Raw genomic sequence first — 22,390 nt, 5'->3', positions numbered from 1 at the left:
GACTGAGTCTGGAGTGGAAACATCCAGAGCCACCGTGCACAGGCGTGTGCAGGAAATGGGCTACAGGTGCCGCATTCCCCAGGTCAAGCCACTTTTGAACAAGAAACAGCGGCAGAAGCGCCTGACCTGGGCTACAGAGAAGCAGCACTGGACTGTTGCTCAGTGGTCCAAAGTACTTTTTTCGGATGAAAGCAAATTTTGCATGTCATTCGGAAATAAAGGTTCCAGAGTCTGGAGGAAGACTGGGGAGAAGGACATGCCAAAATGCCTGAAGTCCAGTGTCAAGTACCCACAGTCAGTGATGGTCTGGGGTGCCATGTCAGCTGCTGGTGTTGGTCCACTTTGTTTTATCAAGGGCAGGGTCAATGCAGCGAGCTATCAGGAGATTTTGGAGCACTTCATGCTTCCATCTGCTGAAAAGCTTTATGGAGATGAAGATTTCCTTTTTCAGCATGACCTGGCACCTGCTCACAGTGCCAAAACCACTGGCAAATGGTTTACTGACCATGGTATTACTGTGCTCTATTGGCCCACCAACTCTCCTGACCTGAACCCCATTGAGAATATGTGGGATATTGTGAAGAGGAAGTTGAGAGACACCAGACCCAACACTGTGGATGAGCTTAAGGCCGCTATCAAAGCATCCTGGGCCTCCAGAACACCTGAGCAGTGCCACCGGCTGATTGACTCCATGCCACACCGCATTGAAGCAGTCATTTCTGCAAAAGGATTCCTGACCAAGTATTGAATGCATAACTGAACATAATTATTTGAAGGTTGACTTTTTTTTGTATTAAAAACACTTTTCTTTTATTGGTCAGATGAAATATGCTAATTTTTTGAGATGGGGATTTTTGGTTTTTCTTTACTTTTTTGCCAAAATCATCTATATTAAAACAATAAAAGGCTTGAACTACTTCAGTTTTGTGTAATGAATCTAAAATATATGAAAGTCTAATTTTTATCATTACATTATGGAAAATAATGAACTTTATCATAATATGCTAATTTTTTGAGAAGTACCTGTATATATATATATATGAAGACTGTAAGCATAGGCGGCGTCAGGGGGCGGGGCTTGGTTGTGCTGTAGCTAACCAAGCCCCGCCCCCTGACGCCACCTATGCTTACAGTGTTCATTACTACTTCCCTCATTAGCTCTCATCAAACTTTTCTTTTTTTTTTAACTGTTGGCAGCTCAATGTGAAGCTCAAGTCTGAGCTTACGCTGATCACACGGTACAAACTGAACACCTGCCCTCACTTTCAAGTGTCTGTTCACAAAGAACCGTTCACCTGCAACAGAGAATGTTGTTTCACTTCACCAAAGCCGCAGCTGCAACCTCCCTGACTCCAGTGAGCTTACCGTCCTCCTCGCTGCCCACCAGACCTCGTCAGCAACAAACTCGCAGGGGAAGCTCAGTGAAGGTCTCGGACCTCTGTGGCCTCCCTCTTCTCTCTGCGCCTCCGTCTGCAGTTTGTCCAACCTAACAGCCCCAGACGGCTCCAGGCTTTCTATCAATTGTCTGCTGTTATGGAGCAGAAATAAAGTTACAGGAGTCACATGATGTACCCTCCGATCTGGTCATTGCACACTCGAAGCTCCTCACACTGTCAGGGGAACCTCAAACTGCATGAAGAAGTTTCAACGTTTTCTACATCCGTGAAGGGGGACTGGAGCCGAACCCGGCTGAGTCTGGACATCGGGTTGTCTGTTGATCAGCAGCAACAGGAGGAATCTGGGGGTCAATCTGTTGCCTTCACCCTGCAGAATATTTTTCTAATAAAAGGAATTACAACAAATTTTTCTACTGAAAATGTTGCAGGTGTAATTGAGAAGAATTAAAGTGTGTTTTAATAGCTAACAGTATTACAACACGAGCAGATTATATACTTAAAATACAATAGAATAGAATAACGCTTTACTGATCTCTTAGAGGGCTTTTCCACCAAAAAGAACCAGGAGCTAGTTCAGGGCCAGTTCTTAAATGATTCTCCTCGTCGCTCTATTGGTGTTTTTTCACGTCCATCCTGTTTTAGTCCGGAGCCCCGGAGTGGCCTTAGAGAAATAAATAAATCAATAAATCAATAAATCAATAAATCAATAAATAATAATAATAATAATAATAATAATAATAATAATAATAATAATAATAATAATAATAATAATAATAATAATAATAATAATAATAACAACAACAACAATAATAACGTGAATGAACTTGGGGCTTATTTTTCAACATTTCATCATTACATAGTGAATTTCTGCTCCTTTCACTTTATTTCTGAATGAGTCTGAATCAAAAGCTTCAACATGGAGGACTGGAGGTGTAGAATGATAGAACGCTGCTCTACAGCCATTCATAACGACAACCTACATAAACACACGCTGATTAAAGTTCTCTTTGACATGAAGCCATTAAAAGGCTCATTTTATGGCTAAAGAATCCAAGCTTTCATTTACAGTAGTTTGTAGTTTGTTTAGTAGTTCCTGATGAACGAAAAGGCCGGATTCATTATAAAGAAGTTCTGTGGGTAGAAAACAATATTAGAGCGTCTGCGCAACTCAGCCTGCAGACCTCAGGCTGCGGTCGTAATGCGATACAAGACCTGGAAGTGAAGTTAGTTACAATGATGTTACGATGAAAAGCGTGAAAAAAACGACAATGGAAAACTTGCTTCTAAATTCTTTATTCTATGCAGCCGGCAGCGCAGGAGCGGAGGAGCGCAGGAGCGGAGGAGCTGAGCAGCGCTCTCGATAGCCGCGGCTCCACGATCGCGGATTAAGGGACCGTCCACATCAGCAAGCCGGTTAACCTAAACAAGCTGTTTTTGACTTGTCATCCAGACGAGGTGGCGTATTAGAAGCGTGAAAACTAGTTTTTTTGAAGACGGGTCACAGAGTGGGTAAATTCTAAAACCCCAGCTCGTGCCGTCCAACACCCCGGGGTGTGGACGGCAAAGACGATCATCTGTGGAAAAAAGATGACGTAATCACCCCCCTCTTCCCCCACCGCAGTCTGCAATGTCACCTAATAACCACAACAATCACGGACTACAAGCTCCGGTGGAGCTGCAGAAGCTACTGACGCTAGAAGCAGGAGGAGCGGGGCCATAGACCTATAAAACTAGAGTCATTAAGTGGTTTATGAGCAGTAGTCTACTTCTAAATTTCTATAGGTGTGTTTCCACCGCACAAAAAATGCGGGAATGGACTGGTATAGTCCGTTACGGTTCGGGTTTCCACTGCAAGAATTTGGGATTTTCTGGAACGTATCGCTTCAAAGGTGGAGGCTTCTCCGCTACCCCTCCGTCGGGGTACTCAGGACCATATAACGGGTCTGGTTTTGATGAGCCGTTTGCTGATTGGTCAGGGATTTAATACACACCTTCATTATTTTAATATTGTTAACATATTCAGCTTTGCACTGGTTGGTTTTTTGTTTAGTTTTTTGCTGCACAACCTTCATGTTGGTCCCTAAAGAGCAGACGTGAGGCAGGACGGAGACCGGGACTCGGGAGCAGATGCTACGGCTGTAGCTCATGCTCTACCGAGTCCATTCGTCATGTCGTGTCGCATCGCTGGCCTGAGCTCCATCAGGTGAACCTCCGCGTGCCGCCCCGGAGGTCCAGTTCCCCAACGCTGGAATCTGCCGGTGCTCCGGGGTCACAAAGTAGGGTCAACATTCGCCTTCTCAGAACCAACACAGAAGTTGCAGCTGCAGCTCTGTGGCTGCAAAAAATAAACATAAAATAACTAAACAACTAGTGCAAAGCTAAGGATGTAAACAACAACAGAGGACCCATAAGGTCCAGATCTGTCGCCCCGGCTGAGATTACTGTTACAACGTCACATATCTGCAGAGCTCTAAACCCCGCCTACATTTTAACCCTCCCCTCTGCGGAGGAAACTTCTGCTTCTGCTTTGCCGTGCTTCTCCAAACCACTCCATTCCTTCCCTGCACTTTTTGTGCGATGGAAACGTGGCTTATGTGGTCTGTCTTCTTCTGCGTTTTTGTTGTGTTTGGTGAGTCACAGCGCCCCTAAAGGCCTGGCAATGTGTACTACATGCCCTGACGCCTCGTGTTGAGCCGTGTTCATAGTGAGGTGTGGACGGAATTTAGTTTTGAGAACCTCGGGGAGAAAAAAGATCGTTTAGCCTGGTGTGGGTGTGGCCAAAATGATCTTGTTCCCTCATATTATTAACTTGAGGGAGTGACTTATTATATCGTTCCCACATGTTATTATTATTTTTTTCTCCATAACCATTCTGGGGCTCCATGTTCGCTGTAGTTTTCAGAAAGCCGGTTCAACCTCTCTTCTGCCTCATAAGTAGCGATACCTCCAGCGATAACTCCGCCCCCAGCTGATGACGTGTCTGGCCCCGCTCTGGCCCCGCTCTGGCCCCGCTCTGGCCCAGCAACGAAGTGGGGCCAGTGTAGCACCAGTTTAGCCCGATTGGCCGGTGCTTTGGCAGTGGAAAGACAAAGAATGGTGCTAAGTCTGGCCCTGGCTCCGAACTGGTTCTTTCTGGTGAGAAAGCCCAGTTAGAGGAAACTTCTTTGTTTCAGCAGCTCAAAACACACACACACACACACACACACACACACACACACACACACACACACACACACACACACACACACACACACACACACACACACACACACACACACACACACACACACACACACACACACACACACACACACACCATGTCTCTCACCTGCTCAAATAAAGGTTAATAACCAGACCGTATAAAGCCAAGGTTTTCAACACGATCAGCAAACACCAATCGGGCCCAATATTGCAGCCAAATGCAATTTTTAATGCTTTTTTAACTGAGATTTGAGGAATTTGGAGCCCAAAACCTCAAGTTGGTTTCTTTGTTCTTGAATTAGTTTTGCTTTGTAGCAGGACACATTATCCTCCACAGCCATCACAGAAAACCATTTTAACCACAGTGTGTTACAACGTCTGCAGCAATGATTTAGTAGCTGCTACATGTCAAACATGAATAACAGGTTTATCAGTCGAGCTTCACATAGCCTCTTCCTCTCTTATAATATGTGGGGAAAAAACCCCAAACAAATCACCTTTTAATCATTTTGAGTGACTTTAGTACCATTTTAATACAATCCACAGACATTTGTGTTGCTGCTTGTGGTAAAAGGGAAAACAAAGTATTGGTTATTTATAGCTATTTTCACACTGATACTCTATCCTGTTACTGCGCCACATTTAGCTTCAACGGCTTTATTGCCACTAAGGGGCATTTTGATGCTTTGACATTAGAAACAGATTTCTTTTGAGTTGTTTTTTTTGACTGAATTACAAGCCATGGTCACCTTTCCAAGTTCTCACAGTATAATACTCAGATAAAATGTTATACAAAACAACAACACTGCTTTATGTTTTAAAAAAAGACTTTATTCCATATTTTCTGGTCTCCTGTAGTAATGCACATTTCAGATATAAAAAGAACCACATAAGGTATGAAAATAGCATTGGCATGGGGAAACGTAGAGCAGGTGCTGACAACTTCAAAACAATCCTAGTCACAGGACGCCACCACGCTGTCGAGGAGAACAACCTCAACCACTGTACTGTAGAGTAATATCACAATCCACTGCGTCTTACTCGAGGGCGACAAATGTGAAAACGCAAAGCAGGAAAAAGTGCCAGTATTGTGTGTTCAGTGAGCTGAAATGGAGAGAATACATGTAAACATTAAAAAGTGAGTCACCACTGTAAAAAGTCACTGCAGATAGTAAAAGTTTGTCTGGAAAATAAAAGGCTGGAGTGAGAACACACAGAGTGTACAGCGCTTCACATTCTGCGACTTCGGCCACAAATAATGGGAGAAATGGGAAAAGTCATAACCTACAGTACCTCAGAGCAATTCTAGGATTACTATTTCGTTTACACTCAGTTTCCACCCAAATACACTTAAAAGTACAGCACTGAATAAACAGGAACTATTTTTTTTATTTGCTTTTACCAACCCAAAGCACAACGGCGTCGCAGCTTTCGAGGAGAATGAAGTGAAACAGCAACATCTTTGGCTTATTTATCAGATGAGAATTTACTGAATGTGGATTACAGTCAGTGCAGTGGGTTTATTGTCCTTAATATCACTGAAAACAAACTCAGGTTGTTTGAAGCACCAAAACCTTTTGAATCCAGAAAAAAAAAAAAAACATCTTTCTAGAGAGGCGTGTTTCACGTCTGTATGTCTGGTCAGCAGAATGTTTCCTAAATAAGTCCTGCTCAGTCCTGACCGATGAGAAGACCCCCGGAGCCACACACTCGCCAATATTATGTTAATATGATGTGGCTGGAATCATTCTGTCTGTCCTGCAAATGATTATATCGTTAAAAAAATGTACATTGGAATTATTGTGGCCAAATATAAAGAACACTGTTTGTAAAGAGGGTTGGAACCTTCTCTGTGCCAAAATGAGGAAGCCTTTCCTGTCAGGATTCACTGCAATGATGTAGAAACGTTGAAAAGAGCCATGCAAATATAAAGGAAAAGCAACGTCTTGAAAATAACACTGCACCCTGATCGACCCACTGTGTGGAGATATAACTGGTAAAAACGACTTGCACATGGAGAATTGAACCTCGATTTGCAAGTATCTAATGAGGATTTTTTTGTGTGCGCACATATTTGAATGTACGTGTGTGTGTGTGTGTGTGTGTGTGTGTGTGTGTGTGTGTGTGTGTGTGTGTGTGTGTGTGTGTGTGTACAAGGATGTGTAAATGTCCATCTTTCACAGAATGTAGTCTGCGAGGAAAATAAAACTCTTGCTGCAAATGAATTCATGTCACTCCATGACAGCAGCAGATTCAGTTTGTATGAAGACAGGCAGGATGGAAATGGAGACTTTGACATTTACGGGTCCTTGTAAGCGCGCTCACGTCTCAGTACCAAGAATATGGCACTCATATGAATCCTATTATGCTTGTAGAAATATAACACACACACACACACACACACACACACACACACACACACACACACACACACACACACACACACACACACACACACACAAACAAAAATCTGTGTGCAGAAAATAAAATCACATTACAAACACAAATCAAATCACGCTCATTCAAATATCAGTACACTTCCACAAGTCAAAATACACACATATATAAATCATTTTTCTATTATAATCTGTCACTGTTCTACCAGCTCAGCTCAAAGCAAGTATGGAAAACAAAGTTTAATCAACGTAACTGGGAAACCCTTGGAAAAAATAGAGTATTTCTGTTATTTTGACTGTTCAGTATGTATTTATGAAAGGTGAAATCCAACAGACATACTTTTAATTGATAGCTAGTAGTGAGAAGCAAATGTCTCCATAGAGAATATTTATACAGGAAAAGACTAATATGACCTTTAGAAAAAAGTCTAGACTACATTTTCTAATATTTTTCAGAAATAATTTTTTCAATCTGAAATTGTGTATAACAACTTAGTTTGTCTCATTTTAAAAAATGATTTTGCGTTCTGTTTAACCTTTGTAAAAAACCGTCTACCAGCTGTTATTTTTACTATTTAACTATTTTTACAGTGCTTCTTATAATGTGGATGTTTGCTTCTGTTGTAACTATCCAAAAAACATTAATGTACCAAACGCACCAAATGTACAAAGTACCGTGATATATGCATAAATATACTTCGTTACTCCTGCTATTTATATAAAGATGGTAAACTAATGCCTTATGGGGATCTGGCTTGTCAATTCAATCTTCAGGATGGACACAACTTTTAGAAATATCTGCAAATCAGAAATTGTTTATTTTAATAAACTGACAATGCAGAGAATTATATTTTGGATTATATAGATATGCTACAAGCATGTCAAACGTCACGTTTTTATAAATGAACTATTTATCCAGTTTGAAGCTGATATGACAGACAGACCTGAACACAGACGTTGAACAAAGTGAATGGCTGAATATTCTGGCAGATTGTGGAAAGTATAGAAATGAAGCAAAAGGGAGGTTCACACAATGTAAGATATTATCAAACTCCACCAAGGCTTCATAGAAAGACTCTTATGAAGGACAAGTTTTGTTGAGAGTGTAGCCTGCTGGGAGACGGATCCAAATACCAAAAGGTGAACTTTCTGTTATTATGGCTGGACTGCTTCCAGAATTATTTTGAGGCAGTGGAACACAGCTGGACCTCTTAACATGAAAGAACAGACAAAATATGAGTGAGACTGTGAATGTATGCTGAACAGACTTAAAGGAAATCCCTCATGGGATCGTTTTTGGACTCATAAAAAGTTACGAGAATTCTGCTTGACCCCCAACAATAACACAAATAAGGAATTGTGACATCCTCAACGTGAAACAGTCATGAATCCAAGTGTGCCACATGGAGGAGAATTTCCTATCATGACTTCAAATGTTTTTTCAACATCAGCTGTTCCAGACAAGATGACTATCGGCAGTAAACTGTGATGTATTGTGGGAACAGATATTCTCAAGAATAGTGAGAAGTTTCTGTGCTTCTGTGGATGAAGTATGATTGTGGCTCTCAGTATTTCATCTCCTTACAGAATAATTTTTAAGTTTGACGCAGGTTGAAATAAATACTGAGTGTGATTCTGTGAAATGATTTCTTTAAACAATGCAAGCGGATGTCAGCCTAAAATTAATACTTAAATCATCAAGTCAACAGTTTCACACAAAATCGGATAGCTTCTCATTTAGTTTTTCCTTCTTTGCAATATATTATCATATAAAATCTCTTGTGAGGACAACTGTAGACTGAGTAAACTCCATTAGCCAAAACATAAAAATAGAAGTATTTTATTATTCCCAGAGGAAAAAAAAACAAAAAACTACATGAATGCATAAAACTGGGCTTTAAGTGAAGAACGATCAATTATAAGTCCTTCTACAGTTAATGATAATAATAATTGTAATCAGTTGGCATAACACACGTCAGTCACTACTGAGACTTACTGGTCCGTTTTCACAACATTCAGGGCTCACTAGTGCACAGTGCATCGCTGTCAACACACTTTCCCCTTTACCCAAAATCAAGATGTGAATTTTGTCATGTTTTTTCCAACATGAGGCTCCTTCATGCAGCACAAATAAGGGAAGAAAAAAAAAACCCCTCTAACAAAGACCCTTCAGCGCCAATGTAATAAATAACATTTTACGTCTCAGTACTTCTCAGGCGATGAAACTACTTGAAACAACAAGGTATTTTTTTGAGATAATATTGCCTGGCAGTACAGAAAGAGGAATCTCAAACTTGGACAATAGGTGATTGTGTTGAGTCAGCCGCTGATGGAGATCCAGCTCAGGGTCTCCGCCACACACATATATGACTTGTAGGTTTGCTGTACATTGTTATTGTGTTGTGGTAAATCATAGCACCACTCGGAGAACCTTATTGCATTGACCGTCCTCAATCAGCCGAAGGCAGTTAAAACACTTTTAACTGAACCGGTCGAATGAAGCAACAAGCATGGCCTTTCATTCACATTCTAGGACACGTGGCAGTTTGAACTGTTGATGTTACTATGAGACATATTCACCTGTGTGGATGGAGACAGGAAGGGTTCCTTTAAAGAGCTGCTGTGTGATTTTCCAGACTGCAGATTGTCTGTCTGCAGGCACAGCGGGCTGCACTCTGCACCAGTACTGGCTGAGATTACCGCTGCTTTCCGGCTGGAAATAATGACCCTCACTTTCACATCAACTGCCCACTGCCACAATGTGAACACAGCCGTAAAGTTTCCACTCAGACACTCAATTACATACCGGATATTCAAACGTAAACATACAGTATTTATATAAACATTTTAAGCGGTTGGCCGGAATGAAAATTGACAAGTTTTTGGCACGTACATAGAAACTATAAGACATAAAAAGGATAGAAATAGTTCCACATAGGTTTTACTGCCCAAGGCAAAGGAGGAGCCTTTTCTGAAGTGATATCTTCACTTCACTGAGGTTATTATCAGAGGTAAAAGTGTGTTTCGGGTATTCAGCTCAGCTCTGGGTGGGTTACACTAAGGCAATTCAACGGCTGCTAACGCCACATCTACACACAATGAAATCAAATGAGGATACGACAACAACAAAAAACAAACAATATCAAAGGCGGAGATGAGCAATCCTAAGCAGCAACATGATTATATTTATACCTACAATAAAGTACAAATGACACCCATTACATTTCATTTGGGCGTTAATTGAACAGCTTAAAGAACAAACACAATTCGTGGCTTATTTGCTTTACCTATAGTGTGTTCAGAAGAGGCTGCCGCGAGACGCCCGTACAAGGTGTGAGTATGTGCAACAACGAGAAAAGAATAAAGGTTTTAATCACGAGCAGACTTTCCTGCGCCGTATGTGACAGTGGCATGTTTTGTCCACCGTCTGCGATTTTAGCGAACCCGACACTTAAAAGCGTTACTGTAGATTTTTCACAGCTTGATGAGCATGCATTAAAATAAAATAAAAAAAGGAAAAACCTAAATCTTAAATATATAGATTAATGTATTAAATTCCAATCAATCAACCAAACAATCACAGCTGGATACTGTTGGTGAGTAGAGTCCTGCAGCTCATGTTGAGATAAAAGTTAACGTTTTAACTTTTCTTTTATTCTACAAGAAAAGTATTAGTACCCCACATATTCTACATGAGGTCTTACAACATGGTGTAGGGTATTTAATGTGACACAATTTATAGTTGTGTCTTCACACACTCCCTCACAAAAACGACTGGAGTTCAAACTTGCAAATTTATTGCTTTTGATATTTTCATGGTCGTGGGAAGAGCAACAGTCACCACATGAGCAGCAACTGCAGTGTGAGGTCAACCTCAGCAAAACATTAACTTTCAACTGGAAGCCGTTGGTCTTCGGCTTCAGAAATGATAAATTTACAGCAAAATGCTTAAATATCATCAGTGATTGTTGGTCATGGATCCCAAAAAGTTAGAAATTTCATCAGCTTTTTACAGAGAATTATTCCTGCAGCATTCCATGGCTTCACGTTTTGGTCAACGACTCATAGATCATGTCCAGACAGACGACAAAGCTTCAGTCTGTACGCTAAACATGAGCTCGAATCAGAAGCCTGGTGACTTGAAATGACTCAAATCAAATGGTAAAATGTATATTATAGAGCATGTTCAATTAATATAAGAATAGACGTAAAGTTAATGAGTGATAATCTCTTGACTGTGCCACGCTAGTGTTTTCAGATACCGCTTACCTGCCCCAGCTAATTACCTGTTGCTTAGTATTCAGCATACATATATGGCAGCAGTATCGCTCTATTCATCTGCCTTTTAATAACAGAACAGCCCAATGTATTTATTTCATATATAAATTGTTCCTCAGCCGCTCCCTTCATAGAATTAATTTTCTGCGCCTGCATGTTTTATTTGAGTTTTGAATCCGATGCCTTTCCTGATGCAACCTGAGCAGTTGGGGCTTAATGACTGTGGTGGGCCGTCAGCAGTGGGATCTGAACCAGCACACACAGGTCCTGCGGCACGCTTGATTCCCGAACATCTAGAACCTCTTTTTGTTGTTCTGTACTAGGTCATACAGAAGGCCGCTTTTAAAGGGACTCCACCTTAATATCTGTGTGTTGCACTCTAACAATGACCATTTGAGAATTTCCCCCGTATGAACATAAACAAAGGTAACTTGAATCACCACTTTAGAGGGAAGTGGTTCAGTCATGACGCCGCTCAGGTCGCTTACAGCAGTGATTCTCAACCGGGGGTCCGCGGACCCCTAGTGGTCCGTGATGTAATTGCAAAGGGTACGTGAAAATCAAACATCTCTTCAAAAAAGATCCTATGACAGGGGTCCTCAATAGGCGGCCCGCGGGCCGGAGCCACCTGTCTGCCCGCGGCGGCCCATGAGCAGCACATCAACGTGAAATAAAGTGCAATTTGTGGGTAAAAAAAAAAGCTTGGCTCGGACGTCCACGTTCATGACCCACGAAACCACACGTCATCCAACAGTAAGTCAAAAATTTTAAAAAGAAACAAGGTGAGCTGCAGCGTGAAAAAGTGGAGCAGGAAAAGCTTCACTTGAACTCTGGCTGGACTGAACAGTTTAGTTTTACATTACCGGCCCATGTTTGATCTGCAGGCAGACCGGAGCTGTCAGCAGAGTGGCTCTTCACTTCATCTTTCTGCATGCAGCAGCTTTAATACCAACGACCCTCCAAAATCCCACAGCTGCAAAACACGATATGTCAGTATTGGCACAAGTGAGCAACAGCGCAACGTCGCTTGTTTCATGGAACCTTGCCAAAGCTAAGAAACAATTGGCTGATGCTGAGTTAATTAAAATAGCGCAATTAATATTGATGATGAAGTTTTAAGTCACGACGAGAAAAGAAAGAAAACGGTTCTAGAGCTGTTAAAGGTGCGTTTACACATAACGACGACAAGTTCGGCACGAATCTCAGTTCCTGACCACGGATCACGATTTTGACCTGAATTCTATGATTCAGGGCCGAGGCGTCACGCCGTCACGGACAGTCGCCACCTTTTATCATGAGTTACAAGTAAAAGCAGGGCCGTGTACAGTGTATATAATATAAAATAACAGTATCTATCTATCTATCTATCTATCTATCTATCTATCTATCTATCTATGTATGTATGTATGTATGTATGTATGTATGTATGTATGTATGTATCTCTATCTATCTATCTATCTATCTATCTATCTATCTATCTATCTATCTATCTATCTATCTATCTATCTATCTATATATATATATGCAGGCAGCAAATGCTGTCACGCTAATCACAACTAATCCACACGCTCAGTTACAAACTTCACCAATACAGGTGATTCTTGATATTCCTGAAAGATTTATTGGAGCCAAAAAGATGTTCCAGGAATATCAGGAATGTCAGGCCCATTTTAAGAACTGTCTTCAGATGCATTATGTCACATGAAGAATGTCAGGAATGTGGCAGGAATGAACTCAGGAACTCATCGTGCTGATGTGTAAACGCACCTTTAAGCACCTGCCGCTGTCGGCTGATACTGCGACAAGAAGAGAGGACGATTTAGTGGACTGTAAATCTCTCCCTGTATTTCTGTCTCTGTCTCTCTCGGTGTGTAAATAATTAGATCGTTGGTTTGACACTTCCTTTTTTGGCTTTACGTACATTTTCCAAGAGTGTTTTTTTAATGTGACCCTCAACACAAATTTTGAAAATCCCAGGCTTAAATTATTACTACAACCACCTTGACTACTATTACTATAATAAAAATGATGATGATAACAATAATAATAGTAATAATAATGGTAACATCAGCTAAAACATCGGCAATTAAAACAACTTTTACTGACATAGTGCAAAAAACCCACCACGGTTCCGGCCCTTGGTTTGGCTTGCTGGTCTGATTTTGGCCCTCGGGGGGGGGGATAATTGAGGACCCCTGTCCTATGACATTTACAGGGGCGGGGGCAGGGGGTCCTCAGGGTTGATCTTCAATATGCAGGGGGTCCAGGACCCCTAAAAGGTTGAGAACCACTGTCTTACAGTACTGCAAGAAACCGAGCCACACTGATGAGATGAAAATCTAATGGTGTTTTCTTGAGGTTGTTCCAACAAATGGATGATATTTCAAACCTGTGAATGAGAACAGCCATAATCAGTCAAAGCCAGGCGCCTGTGTGTGTGTGTGTGTGTGTGTGTGTGTGTGTGTGTGTGTGTGTGTGTGTGTGTGTGTGTGTGTGTGTGTGTGTGTGTGTGTGTGTGTGTGTGTGTGTGTTTAATAAATCATTATTCCCTGACTATTGTAGCAGATCGTATCTACCCCTCCAGAGGAAGGCACTATGAATGGTTTGAATGTCCTTGGATTTTCATCAACTGGATTTGACTGATGGCTGGATAATAACATCCCTACAACACAAGCCAGCCTCCAGAAGCTGAGAAGTCTGCGGTAGCAGTGCACAGCACATTTCCTTCTTTGTCTTCATATCACCATTAGTCCGTCCTGACCCGTCTGTGTACAGCATCGGAGGACAATCAGTACTGTGTTGTGTTCTCATACCTGAAGTCAGTGAGGCAGAAACCTCTGCCAGGCGCAGGCCTGCACACACACACACACACACACACACACACACACACACACACACACACACACACACACACACACACACACACACACACACACACACACACACACACACACACACACACACACACACACACACACACACACACACACACACACACAAACAAACAAACAAACACACACATCATCTTTATGAGTGTGTTTTTCCCTAAAGGTAACTGCTTCAGGGTTCCACCGGAGAGAGAGAGAGAGAGAGAGAGAGAGAGAGAGCGAGAGAGAGAGAGAGAGAGAGAGAGAGATTGGCGTTACCTTTTTATCAGTGAAAACCTTTGCTGGAGAAGCTGCGCCATCTTCCTTTGGAAAGCGCACACGCCCCCTGCAGTGTGCTAAAGGTAGAGGTAGCCCACCCAGTAGACCACGTTGAAAAGAAAGAAGGAGGTGGGGAAAAAGATGCGCGAGTAAGAGTCCAGTTCAAGTAGATCTATGTGGAGGCGTCCTTTTCTCCAGGCGCCATCTTTACACTCCTCGAAGCAGCAGAAGAAGCTCTGGCAGTCTTTTCCGTCCAGACACTCGTAGACACAAGCGTCCTCAAAGTCGTGCCAGTACATGGAGTTGTTTAAAGTGATGACGGTGTGTGGAGGAGGTCTCACATCCAGGACAGAGTATCTCTGAAAGCACAAAGAGCATCCATCACTCTACTTGTACACGTTACAGCAGGATATAATGTCGTCCCGCCGGGGGAATTTAAGCTCCTTCTAAAGGGTTTGGAGAAAACTGCGCTTGTTTGTTCCTGTTTGTAAATATTCAACCAGCTCAGCACTGTTTCATCCTACACTTTATAGTCAAAAGTTATTTGCTCAGCTCTCCAAATCATTGCTTTCACGTGCATCTGGGACGGGGTGATTCTCTTTCCCTCTCCTGCTCGGTGCGCTCCTTCACAGACTGAGCCCTGGACGGCTGCCCACATGGCTCATAGCAAAGTCCACCACTGTATAACCACTGTAAACACTTAATCCTCCCGATTCGCCACATTCCTGACAGATTACTGAGACAAAGTGACGATGCGCTGCAGCGCGCAGCTGTGCGCAAGAGCACGCAACAGTGTTGGTGACCGTGTGTAACGACTCGTGATGATCCGCCACCGTTTCTTGGGATTGAGATTGTTACCATTCCTGACTTGTGGTCGTTACGTGTAAACGCACCTTTAAAGACCTGGATGATCCAGTTTGACTGAACTGCACAAAGTCCTGACCTCAACCCAATAGAACACCTTCAAGATGAATTTAGTGAGATAAAATTCCCATAAACACTCCTAGACCTTGTGGAAAACCTTCCTACAGAAAACTGAATGCACCAGTGCAACTTTTTTTCTTTACCTCATCGTCACATATTTTTTTTTAAAGATTTGACCTCCACCCAGATTTCAAACCTTTTCAGTCGTAACGAAATAAACTGACCAACTGGTGCTGGCAAATAAAATACTACAATATGACACGCTGAGACATATAGTTCCCAAAAGGTTTGAAGACACATTGTGAGAATCATTCTCTCAAACAGAGTACTTGGTTGACGTTTTGTAAATGTACAGTTACAATAAATGTAGGATGAGACCAGTGTGTTTGTTCTCCTGGCACATGAGGTGACAGTCTACTCTTTCAGTTGCAGACGGGGTAGAAAAGACCTTCAGTCTCGTTCACAGGCTGGTGCAGCGCCTAAAATAGTAACAGTATTATCTAAACAGCTTATAAAGGGCAGCGTCACATCATCTCAACCCTGAGCACTTTGCTCACTTCAAAACTGTGATAACAAAAAACCCAGCACTATCAAGAAAAAACTGCTTTTTAACATGCGCCAGTGATCCTGTGCATCACTGCGTCACCTTCACCTACAGTTCATCCTTTCCCAGCGAGTATACTCTGCTTCACTCTCTGATTGTTGAGGAAGACGGCGCCAAGGGAACACAGCCAACAGGACAACTCACCGATCTTTTAGGCTGCATGTAGCTCGGTCTTCGAAGGCTGTGTGAGTAGTAATTTAAGGTTGCGTACTCCATCAGAGCAGCGAAGACAAACAGAAAGCAGACAGTCACAAAAAGATCCATGGCAGTGACGTAAGACACCCTGGGTAGTGACGTCCTGGCCAGAGTACTGAGAGTCGTCATGGTCAAAACCGTGGTTATACCTGAAGAATGAAAAAAAGGCAGGACAAAGTCATCTCGCATCATGATGAAATTCACATTCTCAGTTTGACTGAAGACTATGGCTGCAAGAATTTAAAGTCATTTCACTTTCTTCATAACCTAGAACCTTTTCAGGCACATAAACTGTTGATAACAAGGAGGACCTGGCGTCATAAACCTCCTGAGAGCCAACCATTGAAAATAACTTTCAAATCTCAAAAGACACGAGCAAACATGGCAGGATAATATCAATTACGTTGGACAAACAGCAGGATGAAGACTCGTATCACCACAACAACACGGTGCTCAGATCAAAACTTTCAAATTTGGAAACAAGATTTTACATTTGCTCACCCTCCAATTTCCTGAAATCAGTGGGTTTTTCAAGTGAGATGCGGTTCAATATTCATATTTAATTGAGATGTGTGAATAAGAGAAACTCCATAGCCATGTTTCATTCTGCAACATAAAACACCTAATTGGTAAATATGTTATTAGTGAATTTTGAACCCCGCAAAGTGTCTAAACATGTCGTTGCTACCATGTGGCTTAACGATGCAACGATCGACTGATAAAAAACATCTTTGATGTCAATCCTTATAAACCAAAACCGCTCTCTGCTTTTGGGATATGTAGAAAATACTCTAACTACTAAAGGTTTGTGCATATAAAAATGGGCGCGATGGCTTGGTGCTCCATCCAATCACTCCATGGCAAACGCAAGAAATAAAACATGCAAAACGCTCATTCTATTATTTTTGCATTCACATGATGTCACTCATCTCAGCTGATCGTCTGCAAAAACTCAGCATGTAATTTAACAGGATTTATACAGGATCTTATTCAATCAGGCCCTGAGGAATGATGAGGAAAGAAACAAATGGACAATGTTGTCACCATTAGAAGTTATTGTGTTGACCAGAGAATGTGACTTTAATTTCCATGGTATAGTTTTATTGTTGCTAAAATTTAAGAACAATTTCAGTCATGACATTTTTTGAATGTGTTGTCAAGCAGCTAAACTCAAATGATCAAAAGCAAAATGAACATTGGTGTTGGTCAAGTAATGCTTGTGAAACAACCAATGTAATGAAGCCCATAATGTAATAACTTGTCAATATTGTAATAAGACAATTGATCATTTATCGTTAAAACCTTTAGCCACAGTGTTTACAAATAAGTGTAGGAATAAGAAAAGTCTTCGTACATGAATCACTGCAGGCCCAGAAAGGCCTTTTGATTTACTGTTAATGAAAATGTATTGATTAGCACACAGTGATCTCTGGATCACTGAGCATCCAAGTTCTTTTCCTTAAATGTCTTTAACCATATCTTTATGGAGACCGTGTCACTTAGCGTTTAAGGTACAAATTCTGACGTCCTCGTTTCGACCGGCAGCATGAGACTGATGTGACAAACTGAATTAGTCAGGCTGACGGACTTAAAAAAAGATTTGTCTCCCTGCAGCATCTCTATACCACTTCATTCTCTGTCCGATCCCCCTAATCTGCCAGCTTTAGGGAAATGGCTTAAAAAAAAAAAGAAAAAAAAAAAAAAAAGGAGCATTTGTAACTGTAGCACCGAGGTTGCCATGGTAACTACCCGACCACATCCATTTCAGGTGGACATCTTGCACTTTTTCTTTTGCCTCTGGTTGCCACAGTGATGACCCTCAACTTCAGCTCATGTTGTGTTGCAGGAGGCTTTTATTCCCTCTGAAACAATACAATGAACAGCAGGTTTGAAGAGAGGAAACTTTTAAAAAAATATTTCGTGCATGATGACTTGGTTCACTTGCAGTGCTGTGTCTGCACTAACAATCATCTGAAACATGATCTCATCTGTAGAGCATGTGCCACTGATTCACATGCTCCCCAGTAAAGATGACAGATTAAAGCCTCCATTTTCTTTTCACCTTGATAAGAGTGTAGAGTGCTGAACGTAGAGCTCGACGTCACAATAACAGGTCAGTATGCGATGCGAGGCTACCAGGACGGAGTGTGGTTCTGACACAAAGAGCTTCTCTCTCTTTTCAGACATGAAACAATAGCCTGCGTTTTACTGTGGTCACCTATGTTTCTCCACTAATATATTCTCATATTGAAACAAAAACAAAGCAAGATGTATGATCACAATTCCACAAGACTTCTGCTTACTACCCTGCTGCGGAAAATGGACCGCAGCATTAATCCTAACTCTCTCTTTCTGACAAATGTCTGGCTACAAGTGGCGTGAGCATTATATGTATCTAATACCCGTCATGCATTGATGAAGGGCCAAAACTCCACAATAAAAGCACAGATGGATACCGATGGAGCATTCTGTCCGTCTTCCTGATTCATTACGGGACCAACGTGTAGGATTGGGAACTGATCCAATTTTTACGATTCTAATTCCATTTTCGATTCTGCTTAACCATTCAGTTCTTTATCGATTCTCATTTGGAAATGAAACCTGCAGCATCAACAGCAGAGGATGTGCTCATGTTACCGTTGCTGCTGGGTTGAACAGATTGAAACTGTGACACTCATTCAAAGTTATTGTTGCTGTGTGTGCAAATGTTCCTGCTTATTGGTCGTATTTCCTCCCTTTGCAAGTATTGCCAGTTGACCTGTTTTCTCAAGAAATCTAAGAAAACTTTTAAGCGTCTCTGCCTCTTGGAAACATGCGTGGTGACGTTATTTGCTGGAATCGATGAGGGAACCGTTTGCTAATTTGTCAAATGATTCCAAGTAATTGAAACAATTGAAACACTGGGAACCGTTTCTCAACAAGAACCGCTTTTCGATTCCCATCCCCACTACTCTGTAGCAGTGTGATACCACTGACGACCTGTAGGGGCAATGTTGTGCGCTATAGCTCATGTGTAACCAGCGAAAGGCACAAAGAAGTCAGTGTAACGTCACAGTTTCTAAACATCTTTACTAGCAAAGTTGAAAATCCCCACAGATCAAATTTAAATACTACTAGGGAGACTAATATTTATTTTTGGTAGCTTTGAATTTGCTTCTTCGATGTTTGGAATGAAAACTTTGAGCTCAACCACATGTACTGCCCTCTACTGGATCTATTGATAAAGAACCACGCCAACATATGGGATGCCTGACAGCGTTTGATATGGACATACAAATTTATGTACAAAGCATTTAATAAGAACTGTATGGTGCCATCTGAATGTTCCTGTTTTGTTTAATTTTAAGAAGAGTGTCTCTGGATCCGTTGGTTGAGCGGGTAAAAGAAAATATTTAGTTTTGCTTGTTAGGGATGGAACACATTTTCCGGGATTATACTGTTATAATTTTTGCCTTTTCTCTGCTTTACCTTTTATATTTTCTAGGCTCATGTAGATTATGTTTTATGGGTTCGACTTCATGGTATAATTTATGTATGATGACACAAAAGAGAGAGGACAAAAGGACTGAAGCCTTGAAATGTAATGATGCAGCTGCAGGGATCTCGTGGTACAAAAACACATCTTTCCGTTTCATGAAAGGAGAAACAATAACTAATTATATTTGAAATAAGACTCAAGGATTTCACAACTTTTCCCCTTGCAGGCAGACATAAATACTGGGATTTGAAAATCCATGTTTGGAGCAGTGATTTCACCCACAGTGGGTCATCTTCCAATCCAAGGTTGGTGGTTTGAGCCTCCGTCTCCCCATGCAGATACGTATATCCAAGTGCCCCTGGGAAACAGACCGAACCCCAAATTGTTCCACATGGAAGTCGAGCAGCTTGTAGGGCAGAAGTCACAACTGGTGTGTGAGTGTGTGCATGAATGTGACAACTAGTGTGAAGCACTTTGAGACCGCTGGAGCAGTGAAAGCAGTCATATAAGTGAAGTTTATTACTACCATTAATCTTCTTCCAACTATCTGATGTAACATCAGCTGAATTCAGTGAGTTAAATCATATTGACCCGCACAGTGCTGACAGGCCTGCTAATGTGCCACAGCGACACTGCGATACAGATATATGCTTATTAGACAGTGTGCAAAACCTACGTCAAGTCAGAAGTAACTTTTTATCATTGGTAGCTTGGAACGTTACTGCAGAACCAATAACACACCTGTGATTGAGTTTCGTTCCATTAATTTACAGACTTTACATCAACTGATGTAAAACAGCAAACATTGACTCAAACACTGTCAACTGTATTTGCCCTATTAGAATATTCACTTTTAAATTGTCAACACAGGAACCCAAGAGTGTGGATACAAGTAAACACACAGAGGAAAACAAAAACAACAGCAGACCAGTTACCTTCATAAAAATGCTCCACAGGACTGCAAAAGAGAAAGCATGCACAAACAAAAGAGGACAAAAAGTACAGGAAAACAGAACAGAAGAGACACATAGAGAGCATCATGAAAAGGCAAGCAGCCATGCAGTGTCAGTAACAGAGCAACGCATCAGTATAATGAACAAAGTAAAATACAAGAAGAATGATGCATGCAATGATATGTTCACTTATCTAAACAGCTGAGGTGGAAAACATTTCACAGGTCAGCTGATCTGCAGCGAGCACACGGTACCTAAAGCTGTTCTGGCTGGAGTGGCGTCCTTTTTGATCCAGAAGGACACCCAGGAGAGAACCACGGTGAGGATGCAGGGGATGTAGGTCTGTATGGTGAAGTAGCCCATTCTTCTACTCAGGTCGAAGTACACGGTCATCACCACATAGTCCCCTGTGTGTGGAAACAACAAGTCAATAGAGCAAATGTACAGGAAAAAAACAAGGTGAAAACTGTACACAATTGAGTGTTAGTGGTTGTACTGTAATGGATCATAGAGAAACATTCCTTCACTCTTTGTGACCTTTTAATACCTGCTGTACATATTAAAATACTTCAAATCAGAACAACACATCATTCCAGTCTGTTATGACTCGTCAAGTAACAATAAATAACAAAATGTTAAAAGCAATGAGAAATACAACATTTTATATTACATCTACTTGTGAGGAAAATTTAAATAAAGTATAAAGTAAAAAATGTAAATCAAAGTTATTGAGAGTGTTATATATTGCTAGAGTTTACCTGAGAAGAAATGGTGTAGACTAGCTTTTATACCAAAAGTGAAATAGAGGTGATTGTGTTTGCCTACGAATATATCAAATATACATTAATACTACACATTGTCGAAAGCGGGTGTAGCTTGGCCAATCTCAGGTGACCAAACATCTTCTTCTGGTTGAACATGTCTGGATTCGGGATCTCATGAAGTTTTTGTAGTTTTCCAGGAAATCGTTGTAATTTTTGGTGCTTCATAATGAATACCACAGGTACTTTGTGGCATGTGATGTAATCCCATTGTAGGTGGCTCTGTCTGCTCACACAATCCTTGTTAAACTAGAATATCTTTTTATTATCATTATACAATGTACAATGACATTGGAGAGCTGCTCCTCTCAAAGTGCAGAAGAACAAAGTGTAACATACAATAATAGTGCAATATAACAGAAAGTAGTGCAATATGAAATAGTTTCACAGTTGTTCATAGTTCATGGTTGAGTTGTTGAGGTATGAAGAATGTGTGTAAATCAGTGAATGTGTGATTTCACGCTGGTCATGGTTCTGGCAAAGAAACTGTTTCTGAGTTGTTTTTGCTTTGATGCACCTGCAGCGCCTGGCGGAGGGCAACAGGTCAAACAGATGGAAACCGGGGAGTGAGCCGTCCCTGGTAATGCTCTGTGCCCTGCTGAGGTGAAAAAAGGTGTAAATGTCCATCAGGGAAGGGAGCGGGCAGCCCACAGCCTCCTGTGCTGCTGTGATGATCCTCTGTGTCCTCCTCCTGCCTCCTCAGTGCTGCTCCCAGACCAGAATGTAATGCATCAGGTCAGCAGGCTCTGGATGGACGAGCAGGAGAAGGTCAGCAGCAGTTCAGTGGACCTCAGGAAGTGACGTCCCTGCTGAGCCTTCTTGATGACAGCTGTGATGTCCAGGAGAGGGGGGCCAGGTCAGGTCTGTAGAGGGGGGCCAGGTCAGGTCTGTAGAGGGGGGGCAGGTCATATGTGTGTGTGTGTGTGTGAGTGTGTGTGTGGGGGGGGGGTCGGGTCTGTAGGGGGGGTCAGGTCAAGTCTGTAGGGGGGGGCCAGGT

The 22,390-nt window shown here is 41.7% G+C and overlaps 1 protein-coding gene across 1 annotated transcript in view; it reads right to left on the bottom strand.

Moving 5' to 3' along the window:
- Positions 1-14,495: 14,495 nt before the first annotated feature.
- The window catches only part of gabrg3 (gamma-aminobutyric acid type A receptor subunit gamma3), a gene marked incomplete at both ends in the record, with an annotated part of 80,378 nt that continues 72,483 nt past the window's right edge, over positions 14,496-22,390 (bottom strand). Inside the window, 3 exons of the mRNA XM_080472841.1 lie at positions 14,496-14,774; positions 16,091-16,290; positions 20,827-20,979. Coding sequence (XP_080328967.1) covers positions 14,496-14,774; positions 16,091-16,290; positions 20,827-20,979 — 632 coding nt within the window. The remainder of the gene's footprint in view (positions 14,775-16,090; positions 16,291-20,826; positions 20,980-22,390) is intronic.

Source organism: Lipophrys pholis (genome assembly GCF_963383615.2).
Source record: "Lipophrys pholis genome assembly, chromosome: 10".
Taxonomy (NCBI): Eukaryota; Metazoa; Chordata; class Actinopteri; order Blenniiformes; family Blenniidae; genus Lipophrys; species Lipophrys pholis.
The sequence above is the reverse complement of the archived record's forward strand: the minus strand, read 5'-3'. Positions and strand labels throughout refer to the sequence as shown.